The following is an 11862-nucleotide window of genomic DNA, read 5'->3' on the forward strand; positions in this document are numbered from 1 at the left end:
TCGCGGGCAGTGTGTTTGTTGGTGGTTGATGCGCTGTTGGGATGAGATGAGGTTTGAGGTGAAGGTGAGGCTCTCGGCTTCTTGGCGTAGTGGCCCTTGTGGCTGTGTGTGGCATGGCACCTCCAGCCACACCCAAACATACATAACGCACAGCCAGCCTTACAGTACACCACCAGTGCGTAAATTACACTAGTTAGTTACGGTAACGTATTGCTTAGCTAATCCTGCGAGTCCCGCTGCAACCACTTCCGCGGTCGACTCTTCTGTCTCTCTCTCTCTCTCTCTCACGCTCTCACTCTCACTCTTCACCACCACAACAACAATTCATAAACACCCTTGCAGGCCGGGTTGAAATCTGAACAAGGTGATGGTCCTCTGCAAAATGGACACCTGTTTTGCTGCATTCCCATTATGACACCAGAATCTATAAAGACTGCGGCTTCTGCCTCGATTGTGATGCGCCGCTGTATGTCAGCCCAATTCACCTCACTCCAAACTCGGAGGCATCGCGGCAGTGTAAATAGTAAATACTGACCATAGAATAGCTGGGAACTTTTGATTCGAGGCCATACATCTGCTGTGGTCGCTGACTTAGATTTCCTGCAGCAGCTGATCAACTTTGTAGGATCACTGTTTCTCATACACAAAAGTCCTGTCGACTATTTTCGTTAATCCAGCATATGATCCGTTTTCCTTTCTTTTACCTTTTTTCCTTTTTTTTGGGGGGATGAAAGAAATATCATTATTTTAGGTCTACATGAATCCATGTCCCAAAATGTCGGCACTCAAGCCGTTCAAGATCCCACCGCGCAAAGCAGCCATTCGCATTATCAACCCTGCTAACGGCGAAGAAATCGATGTTCCCACGGACCAACCCGGCATTCGGACGGCAGAAAGCACGATACCACCGCGCACAGAACTCCCTCGAGGCCAGACAAAAAGGCTCCAGAATGGGGACCACGCGCACGAAAACCGAGAACCCCCGAGCGCAGCCGAATCGGGAGCCGGAGAGCAAGCATCGCTTGACACCGCAGCGGACGAGGGCTTGACTGCATCTTCCCGCGAGAATGATACTGATACCTTTGTCCAAGGAGGTCAACGTTCCCCGCAGACCACGACTCCGAAGCAGAGTGCTGCCGTCCCTCGATCATGTCGCACGGGCTGGAAGCCGGACATTAATACCCCTCCTTATATTCCCTCTTATCTTTGGGCTATCCAGCAATCTCCTGTGATGAATCGATTCTCAAAGCAGTTAGACTCTATCGACTTTGGAACATACATCCAAAGCTTTGCTGGTACCCGTTATCTGAAGCCTGTCCCGGAAACCCACCCAGAGATTAGCAAAGTGCGTGTCACCCTTTCCCGACATCCTAGAAACCTTGCTGTCGACAACTACTTTGAATACTTTTCGGAGTGCCTTAAACTGGAGGCATTTGCCCATTCCGCCACTCTATCGCGCCTAACTCTTTTCAACACTACGCTCGAACTGTCAGACCGACACCAGCACCTCTACGCGCTTAGGGTTCCGGGACTCAGGGATAACACTCCAAGTCTCGATATCGGTGATGCAGTTGCTGTGCGGCAGTTTTTCCCATTTCCTCACATTGCCCAGCAGGGCTTGGAATGGCTATCTGAAAATGAGAATGGTTTAAATGGCTCTATCTCGCCCGGTTTCAACGGCATCCAAATATACTCCTACGTGTGGGGTGTTTCGCGGGCTACAGAAACTGTTATTCTTCGAGTAGACGGATTCTTCCCATCGTCGAGTTGCTGCAATGCCTCTTTCACCCTGCCGGTTGATTTGTATACCGCCCTGTGGCGAGCGATTCGGAGGGTCAGTGGGGCGGCACCCTCAACCACCACTGCTATTCCCGGGGATCCTACTGCGAACCTTCACGATGAACGTAGCTGGGTTCGCCACATGCTATTCCCAAAGGAAACTGACTGTGTAACTCAGAAAAATCTACCAAAAGGCTCATTCGACCGCGAATGGTGTGATTCACAGCTCAACTACGAACAGCAAAAGGCTGTTGATTCGGTTGTTTCTCGCGATTATGGGAACGTCCCGTTCTTGATATCGGGTGTCCCAGGATCCGGGAAAACCAAAACTGTCGTCGAATGCGCGCTTCAGCTGCTTAGTTGTACTGTTGATGTGACACCGCATCTTCTTATATGCGCTCCGTCTAATCCAGCGGCTGACACTCTTGCCATCCGCCTCTCAGCTCACTTAAATCCCTCCCAGTTGTTCAGAATGAACGGGTGGAACCGAACCTTTGCCGAAGTCCCAGATCAAGTCTTACCCTATTCGTATACGGAGAAAGAAGTGTTCTCCCTGCCTGATTTTCAGACGATGATGAAGTACAAGATTGTGGTTACCACCTGCAAGGATGCAGACATGCTTGTCCGAGCTCGCTTGACCAATCAGGACTTGATGAACTTAGCACACGAAACAATATCTACCATAGCCCCAAGCGCCCAGGTGAAGATGGAGAAGCTGATTCACTGGACCGCCCTTATTGTGGACGAGGCAGCTCAAGCCACGGAACCAACAGTGTGTGTACCACTTACAGTGGTTTCAACCGCCATGCCTCTCGACCCAAAAATTACTACGAAGACCTCACTGCCCCTTTTCATCATGGCCGGTGATGAGCACCAGCTAGGGCCACGAATATACAATTCTGACACAGCACTATCGGTATCTCTATTTGAACGGCTCTTTGCGCGGCCGATTTACTCGAACCATCCATTATCTCGTCGAAACATTGGACCCTACAAAAAACTCACGAGATCCATGCTTCCGATGCGTCGCCCAGCTTTTGTCAACCTCACTCGCAATTATCGCTCTCATCCCGCAATTCTTGCCATGTCATCTGTCCTTTTCTACAACGATACGTTAATTCCGTCCGCAGAGCGTACGGATCCACTGGGACCGGTTCCTACCTGGCCAGATTGGCCGAGTCGCTACTGTTGGCCTATCCTATTTAACTGTAACACTTCGCAGGATCAAGTGGAAGATGTTCTTACCCACGGTCCGGGTACAGGTGTTTATAATGATACTGAAGCCGAGATCGCCCTTCGCTATGTCCGCTCGTTATTGTCACATTCGTCCACGATCGACTACACATCCCAAGACTCGAATCCTCCACCAAGACCAATATCCCAGCCGGAAATTGCAATAATCACCCCTTTCCTTGCACAAGTGACCCGCCTCCGTGAACTATTTCGCGCCCACCACCTTTATGACGTTAGCATTGGGCCTTTAGAAGCATTCCAGGGTTTAGAAACCCGCTTCTTGATAATCTGCACGACACGCACCCGCTCAGACCAAAAATTTCTCGACATCGATCAATCCAGAGATCTTGGTCTCGTGGGTGCGAGACGACGCTTCAACATGGCGATCACGCGAGCAAAGGAGGGTGTTATCATCATCGGAAATCCAAACGTACTCGTAGGGACAGGCAAGGACGAGACATGGCGCGCCTTTTTAAGTTTCTGCGCGCGGAATGGATGCTGGGCTGTGGAGAAAAACGCAGATCAGTCGACAAAGAGTACATCTGAATACTGGTTCAAAACACTAGGAGGAACAGACGGGGATGGCCATGGATTCCACACGGATTTTGATATTACCGATGTTGGTTATGTGAGTAGGCTGGAAAGAGGGCTGTTGCATGCTGATTTATTAGCGAGAATGGAAGAAGGCAATGATGGAGAAGTGAACGGGAGTCTGACCAAAGATGTCAAGGCTCGCCGACGAGAACTAGGGGTTATACAGGGGGATGAAGATGCAGCGATGTGGACTGCCGGACTTGCAGCGGAGGAGGCTCTCAGGGGCTCTTTGGATGATGAGTATACTGCATAGATGCTTCGACGAAATAGAAAATTTTTTTGGCCCCAAGATGTACTTTGAATGTCAAGGAGCCGGCGCAGATGACTTCACAGCACCAAATATTTAGCGTATTCTTTATTCTGCAGCTAGTTCCCATACTAGCGAAAGGGCAATTGCCATACAGAGTGCTCTGTGGGGGATCATCGTTTTATTATCTGCTTCATTCTTGTCAAACAGCAGGGTTTTAATTAGCTTCGGTTTGATGAGGCCGGGTCCTGAGATCCACCTTATGATGGTGTAATGTATAGAATGTATAATGATCATGAGTAAAACACAGTTAAAAGGGAATATTAGTTACCCTTTTTCGTTGACATAATGTGTTAGATATGCCCCTTACTATCCTCTTCTAATCCTTCGCACGTAGTTATTAAGCAACCACAAAGATGAGGAAACATTGCCCCAGGGAACATGCAAGACATGTAGAACTAGTCAAACCAAGTAGCGCCACCTCTGCTTCTCAAAAATATTTCTTATCTTTTCAAGCTAAACCCATAGCATCCAGATGGTGGTTATCAAACAAAAACACCAAATTCATCATGCATAACGGAAAGATTCTAGAAATTACCGACCATATCCCCCAATAAATGATGTACGGCCTTTGCGACCACCCTTGCCAACACCGATATCAATCCGTTTCATCTCTTCACTCAGGGCGTCAAAATGTCCATGGCCGGATGGTGTATCCATATAGGTTTGAGACCCGGGTTGGATCGGAACCTTGGCGGGGATCGGAGGACCAGAAGAATGATAACGGTGTGAAACGACTGAAGATGAATATCGGGAAGCTGAGGAAGGCGAAGAATCGCTATAAGGTGGTGGCGCACAACCGTTGTAGTGTGACGGGGCACTTGGATTGCTCGAGTAATGGTTGTAAGCAACCAGAGCGTCACGTTCTCTAAGACCGTGGTTAGGTCTTGGCGACGGGTCCCTTGCGCTTGGACTTGGCTGAATATAAGATTGAGGCCGCATAGAAGCCTTTTGAAGCCTACCACGGCTGGGTGGGTGTGATTCTGTTCCATAAACAGGGGGACAATGCTGATAGGAATGGCCAGGTGCAACTACTGACCTAGGGCGAGGCTGTCGTTCTCGATCCGCAGACGACGAGTGGCCACTGGTGATGCTAGAAGCCGGGGCGTGTTTGAACCGGACAACAACTTCGGGCTTCTTTTGCTTTCTCACCGGCTCGGGAGCCCAGGTATCCGCAGGAAGATGGTCAGATGGGTCAATGGTACGGCCATCATTCCCAATTATTGGACCCAAAGCACGCAATTTATCAACTTCATATTGACGAGCCGCCTCCATAGCTTGCTCAACATTTTCGTATGGAGGAGCAGGTTGCTCCACGCCCGACGCAAGGGAGGCATTAGGGTTAATAACGTCGTACGAATCAGGAGAAAACGGGATTCCAGATAAAGAGTCGGGGTCAGTCGGAGGAGGGGGGTGAGGGCTAACTGATTTACGAGCTGGGATTTGGCGTGGATCCACAACTGTTCTTGGAGACCTTCTCTCGGGCATGTCAACCGGAGACGAGCGCACGGCCTGTGTTATTGTTGATGATTGGGTGGGAATATTACTTTGTCGACGGACGTGGCGATTATCATAATGCATTCGATCAGGTTCTTTGGCCAAGCCAGGGTCATAACCAGCAACTAGAGATGAAGGAACAGATTCGCTCCCGGATGTCATCGGTCTCTCCTGCAGATAACCCCTTTCCTGAACAGCAGTACGATATGACGGTGCGGGTGATGTAGAATAAACTTGTTCCGCTTCAGAATTACAACCCGAATCTGAATATTTCGGACGATACGCGATATACTCGGATTGCTTCTCAATTGGCTGGGGAGAAGACCTAGGGGTGATATTCAGGGGCTCTGGCATGGGTTGTGGGTCGCTCATGAAATGCTCCGACATCGAGGAGTGTCCCAGGCCATCACGATGCACGGGAGGAGGAGGGGGTGGGCCATCATCATCGTCGTCGTCGTCATCACCATCAGGCTGCAGGTATTGATGATGATGGTGATAATTAGCTTGGCTTACGGATTGGCGCAACGGACTATCCTTAAAGCAGTCCGTTTTTGATGCAGAATTGTAATAGTGATGCTGGCCACGCCGTTCGCCAGAATTCAGTGCAAGTTGCTGTGGATGGTCTGGTGCGCCATAGCTCTGAACTTCTAAGGGCCCGTGCGGTGAGCCCTTAGAGGGCGGTGGGTATGAATTTTGCCGATGCTCAGGGGTCGCCATCTGGCGATTATTGTGACGAGAAGGTGTTTCGTAGGAATTTTGAGAGTATGCCTGGTATTGATCGACCGCGTAGGAGTGACCAGGTTGTTCCGGGTAGGGATCAGTAGGTGGCTGTTGGTGGTCATATCCGTACTCTGAAGTTGGATAAAGATCCTCTTGTGGCATAGAGGATGGGGCAGGTTGATTATACGAGTCCCGATGATGATAGATATCTGTTGTCGAAGGAATACCGGTCCGAAGATCGTTAGGATAATTTTGAGACTGACGTACGGACGTCGATACACGTGGAGGCGGGTCAGAAACCTGGAGTTCTCCTTGGCAGGATTGATGGGCAGCAGTCGATTTTTCCAAGTTTGGGTCAGTGTAATATACTTGATGGCTTGGAAGATGGTCCTGCCTTGGCGGATGGGAATTCTGGAGCTCACTCTGATAAGGATGAAGAGCGGGAGCCGACTGCTCTATGTTTGACTCAGCGTAGTATACCTGGCGATGCGTGGCATGGTCCTGTCTCGGTGGATACGGATTATCGGGGGCGGTTTGGTAACCCTGCTGTCCGGGGCCATGGGAGTATGAACGGTCAGAATTATGATGGTCCTGGCGGACAGGAGCAGAACTCTGGGCGGGGGCATAGAGTTCGTTGGGTGCCCGATACTGATGAGAGTCATCCGGGGCCTCACTCCTGCGTGAAGTTTTAAGCGGGGATGTTGGTTGGGTTTCTGAGGCTGAAGGCCGAGAAGGAGTGGAAGCAGCGTGTTCCTTTTTCGAGGTAGCCCCGACGTCCACCGACGAGGGTCGAGCGGGGGTGGAACCCGTCGGATCGGCGGGCAATGGTCGCCTCTTCGGTGGTTTAGACTGTCGAGGGCCAGAGATGGAGGAATTTGTTTGACTCCTAGCCTCTACTTTCTTCACCTCCTTCCGACGCTCCACAACGGCTTCATCTTTCGGTCGAGTATCGTAATATGTTAATTCAATCCTGATCTCGCCTGCATATTTGCCCTTGCAGTTGAGATTATGCCATGAATCACTCTGACCTCCTCCAGGAATAATGACTCCCTTGAGGTCAACCCACGTTTCTCCGATCAGATCTGTCTTTTTGTCGTCATTGAAAACAGAGACCTTCAACTGATAGTAGTCTGGGGACTGGTGTACAGTGAACCGGAGCTCTTGGTCCCTAGGCAATCGGCATCAGAACAGCGGGTCGGAACGCAATAGGGTCCGACTTACCATTTTGGCGTCTGTCCTCCTCTCATATCTGTATCCGTTTTCTTTGCCTCCTTTGCAAGACGACAGGCACAATATGGGTTTTGTTTTCCCATGGTCTTCCTATTGGGTAGATTCTTTGCACGATCGATGATCGCGACCAAGGTGCCGATTTCAGGCCCATCGATCGACATGTCGGCGTAGATCCCCGCGGTATGGGCACCGAGGGCCAATTTGGCCGATTTGCTCAACATTGTGTAGCAGGAATGCAGAGCAGCTCCCAACGTATAAAACGGAGGGGGGAAGGCGGGAGGACTTGACGAATATTCACAGTCACGCCCGAAATAACAAACGTATTTATTGTTAAACCGAAACCACCTCGACGAACTGGATCGAGCTGGCACAGCCTGAATGAAGACGAAGGCAAAGTGGAGGAGCTAGACCGGGTGACGTACGCCAGACCAAGCCGAATTGTGAAGCAAGCATAGCTGAATGAATAACAAAGCGGGCGTTTGCTCTGAGAAGAGAATGAAGACCCGGTCTTCCTCACAGCAGCAGCAAAAAGCAGAAGCAAGCGAGAGACGAGAAAATGGAGTTCAACACGTTTTCAAGCCGTGAATGTTTATCATGCAGCGAATTTGTTGGCATTCGTTAGCTAGACGCGGGCTGAAGGGAGGCTGGTGGGCGATTCTTGGGTGTCGTAGGGCTCCCGACGCAGCCAATTGGATGACGTCGAGTGAACTTATTCGGGTGGCTGGTGGTTAGGATTCCTTGGCGGCGGATGATCCCAGCAGGTAATTCGTTCCAACACGACGAGCGATTGACGGCGGGCATTCGAGCGTGCGATGCAACACTGGAGACGCCGCGGGTCGAGCAGGCGGATGGACGAGAGTTCGTGATCGACAGGCGAGGTTGGGTCACCCCCGTTCGGGAAATCTGTTTTTGTTTCGCCGTTTCAGGAATTGCGGCCGGGCTCAGTCACGTGATACCCAGGATCTAACCAGGATCTTTGCATGTGATGTACGAGTACATTATAAATTTTGGTTCCTTTACGGAGTAACTACTGGTGTCTTTACAGAGTACAGGAGTACGGAGTTCGGAGAACACAGTTATCTCTCTCACCGCCTCAAACTTAGATCAAAAAAGGCTCGGGCTGAACTCAGGCTCAGTGGGTGGGTTTTATCAATGGGTTCCGTGACTACGGAGTAACTACAACGGCGGCTTCCTACACGGATTACCTAATATGGCTAAGCAGAATATGACTAATCTTCTTCGGACTATTGCTGATCCGGCGAAATTTTGCCTTGATCGCAAAAAAAAAAAAAAAAGGAAAGGAAAAGGTGAATCTGAAGAGCGCGACGGGCTGCTTGTCGAGGTTTGGGATTGACATGAGCATGCATTCTGACATGATAATATCCTATCTTTAATATACAATCATATCCTAGCTTGCGACGATGGCGGCTCCGGTCCTGCCATTGCCGCAGGTGAAGCTACCCTCCATACCATCCACCAGGCTTACCGCAGAACAGCTTCACTGGCGCTCCTTCAAGACTCCTCTTCTCATATCCTCCCCGTCCAACACGCCGATTAATCACATATCACAGCCTCCCGCCCCTGCTTTGTCCTCTCCTGCCTCCCTTCATCCCCCCGATATTTTTACCGTCACAACCGGTGCCCGCGTCCAGATATATTCGATCCGGACGCGAAAGCTTTTAAAGTCGATTACTCGCTTTGATGATACCGCCCGATGTTCTGAGATCCGCCCAGATGGCAGAATCCTCGTGGCGGGTGATGAGACGGGTACAATTCAGGTTTTCGATGTTAACTCTCGCTCCATCTTAAAGACATGGCGAGACCACAAGCAACCTGTATGGGTGACCAGGTTCTCTCCGACGGATCCGACCTCTCTTCTCAGCGCAAGTGATGATAAGACGGTGCGACTATGGGACCTGCCCAGCGAGAATAGTGCTCAGGTCTTTGTTGGCCACTCGGATTATGTTCGGAGCGGCTGCTTCATGCCTGGGGCTCAGTCTGCCAATTTGGTCCTGTCTGGTAGTTATGATCAGACGGTTAGGCTATGGGACTCAAGAGTGGCCGGCAGACAGGTCATGACGTTTAAAATGACCGCCCCGGTGGAGGGCGTCCTTGCTATGCCTTCCGGCACAACCGTCTTAGCTGCCGCAGACAATCAGATTGCCGTGTTGGACGTCGTCGCTGGGAAGCCGCTCCACCTGATTAAGAGCCATCAGAAGACTGTCACCTGCCTGTCATTGGCCTCGAAAGGCAGTAGGATTGTCAGCGGTGCTCTAGATGGCCACATGAAAGTGTTCGAAACGACCGGATGGAATGTTGTGGGTGGATCCAAATATCCTTCCCCTATTTTATCGCTTGGGGTCATCACGTCAGGACCGCAGCGCGAAGACAAGCACATCGCCGTCGGCATGCAATCGGGTGTCCTCTCTCTCCGCACTCGCCTTTCCGCCGAACAGAAAATCCGGGAACGCCAGCGCCAACGAGAAATGCAGGCTCTTCTCGAGGGTAAACTCGTCGAACATGATCGCACGGTCTCAAAGGAACAGAAGAAACGCGGCCGCGGATGGGAAAAACGACTTCGAGGTATGGATTTCATCGGTGAGGGTGTCGATATCGTCATTGATGCGCAGGACACCAAGAAACGGAAGAAGGAGAAGTCCTGGGAGAATGACCTGCGGAAGGGTCGTTATGCCGCATCACTCGACCAGGTTCTTGCCGCGGGCGATAAGATCACCGTTGTTACACTTCTCACTGCACTACGCCACCGTGCGGCGCTCCGCACAGCACTCTCAGGACGGGACGAAGTTACGCTGCAGCCTATCCTAAAATGGGTGCATAAGTCGATAACAGATCCGAGGTTGGTCGATATATGTGTCGAGATCTCGATGAACGTGCTGGATTTGTACTCTGCCCATTTGGGACAATCAGCCCAAATTGATCGACTGATAGAGAAGCTTCATCGACGAGTCAGGGAGGAGGTTGACCGTGCACAGCACGCTTGGCAGACGAAAGGCATGTTGGATATGTTGAGGCGCTCCTGAATTAAGCTGGTCTATTTGTCGACCTTGCGTGTTCTTTTGGCTCTTATTCTTAGATGCTGGTGGTTTGTATGCATACTTATGGGAAGCTGGGGCGCTGCGGAGTTCGCTTTTGTCCAATTATCTAGCTCAATGGGCGAATTTTGGGAAAAGAAAAAGTCGATTGATATGAATACCTCGAGCGAGCTGTTGGATTTAGACAGAATAAACGAAGCATATACCGCCAAAAATCGAAACCCATCTTGATAATAATCCTCGCACACTGCCTTGTCTTATCCCTTGCCGGCAAAGAGCCTTGTGAATCCTTTCCCGTCCTCCGGTGGCTGCAACCAATTCCGGTCATCGTAGTTCCAACCTTCATCCCCCTCGATAACATGAAATGTATACGCGAACCTGCTCTTCTCACTCGTGTTCTTCTCGCTCTTATGCAGCGCATTCCCGTGAATTAACACCAACGACCCTGCAGGAATATCCAGCATCTCAAAGTCCCCATCGACAGGAACGTAATCATCACCCGCTTCCCCGTCCAGTTCCTTCGCCAACCCGGGCCCAGACCAATCGATAAAATCTGTTCCCGCGCTGACATCGCCAGGCTTGCGGCGGACAAATCTCCGCCGGACCCTGCCACGTCTGTGGCTTCCCTTCCAGAACCCGAGCCCACCATTCCCCCGGCCAGCATCCTGCAAAGCATACCACCATCCCACCGCGCTGGGTGGATCCGTGAACAAGAACTCCGAATCCTTGTGCGGCGGCACAGCGGCACCGATGCCGGGCTGCTTGCAGATGACCATGCTCTGCAGGACGCGCGGGTCACGGAAGCCCAGGGACTTTGCGATGGCGGCGTTTTTGGCGCCGAGAAGTCCATCCTGGGTTATGTTTGCGAAAGGCGGGGAGAGGGTATGGAGGGAGTGGCCGATTTTGTTTACGGCGAGATGTTTGGGCCGAGAGAGCTTGCCGGAGGTGGGACAGAAGGCGTCCGGCTCGAAGAAGAAGCGAATTTTGTCACCGGAGGTGAGGAAGTATTCGTCACCCACATGTTTTGCATTGTTCGTGTCGGTCTCGTCGTCTCCGGTGGTGAAGCGGGTGAGGGGATGGGAGGAGAGGGAAAAGGAGTCGAGCAGGTCAGTCGTGGTGGAGAGGAGGTTCGAGAGCGTGTCTTGGGAAAGGTAGTTGGGTATCACGAGATAGCCATTGTCCCTAAAGAAGGCGACTTGGTCAGGAGTCAGGCCAGGCTGGGAGGACATTTTGGAGCCCTGGTGCATATATGTAATGTGATTTATCTACGGAGAACTCCGTACTGTAACGAAGGATAGCCTGGAACGAGAGGCTGGCATCATCAAGCCCAGAATCACTATAAATCCAACAGCGGGGTTCGGACCGGACGGGATTCTTCCAGCCGTGCCCAGGGCTTTAACGAGTTGGCGCCAAAGCTTGAGTTGCGTTAACTTCTCGTTAGGGTTAACC

General features: G+C 51.2%; 4 protein-coding genes across 4 annotated transcripts; 2 read left to right on the top strand and 2 right to left on the bottom strand.

The window, feature by feature from the left end:
• Positions 1-306: 306 nt before the first annotated feature.
• On the top strand, positions 307-3894 carry D8B26_000053 (uncharacterized protein). The gene is made up of 2 exons (XM_003067729.2): positions 307-466; positions 546-3894. The coding sequence occupies exon 2, from the start codon at positions 758-760 to the stop codon at positions 3857-3859; it is 3102 nt and encodes a 1033-aa protein (XP_003067775.2). The 5' UTR covers positions 307-466; positions 546-757; the 3' UTR covers positions 3860-3894.
• A 289-nt stretch (positions 3895-4183) lies between these two features.
• On the bottom strand, positions 4184-7581 carry D8B26_000054 (uncharacterized protein; the record flags this gene model as incomplete). Its single annotated transcript, XM_003067728.2, has 2 exons — positions 4184-7298; positions 7352-7581. The coding sequence occupies 2 exons, from the start codon at positions 7579-7581 to the stop codon at positions 4448-4450; spliced, it is 3081 nt and encodes a 1026-aa protein (XP_003067774.1). The 3' UTR covers positions 4184-4447.
• Positions 7582-8781: 1200 nt separating this feature from the next.
• D8B26_000055 (uncharacterized protein) lies at positions 8782-10401 on the top strand (the record flags this gene model as incomplete). Its single annotated transcript, XM_003067727.2, has 1 exon — positions 8782-10401. The coding sequence occupies one exon, from the start codon at positions 8782-8784 to the stop codon at positions 10399-10401; it is 1620 nt and encodes a 539-aa protein (XP_003067773.2).
• Positions 10402-10670: 269 nt separating this feature from the next.
• D8B26_000056 (uncharacterized protein) lies at positions 10671-11660 on the bottom strand (the record flags this gene model as incomplete). Its single annotated transcript, XM_003067726.2, has 1 exon — positions 10671-11660. The coding sequence occupies one exon, from the start codon at positions 11658-11660 to the stop codon at positions 10671-10673; it is 990 nt and encodes a 329-aa protein (XP_003067772.1).
• Positions 11661-11862: the final 202 nt, after the last annotated feature.

This window comes from Coccidioides posadasii, chromosome 1 (genome assembly GCF_018416015.2).
Source record: "Coccidioides posadasii str. Silveira chromosome 1, complete sequence".
Classification (NCBI taxonomy): domain Eukaryota; kingdom Fungi; phylum Ascomycota; class Eurotiomycetes; order Onygenales; family Onygenaceae; genus Coccidioides; species Coccidioides posadasii.

What these genes read in the sequence shown, in the direction of transcription:
- D8B26_000053 (XM_003067729.2), top strand. Translation starts at nt 758, where the DNA reads ATGAATCCATGTCCCAAAATGTCGGCACTCAAGCCGTTCAAGATCCCA.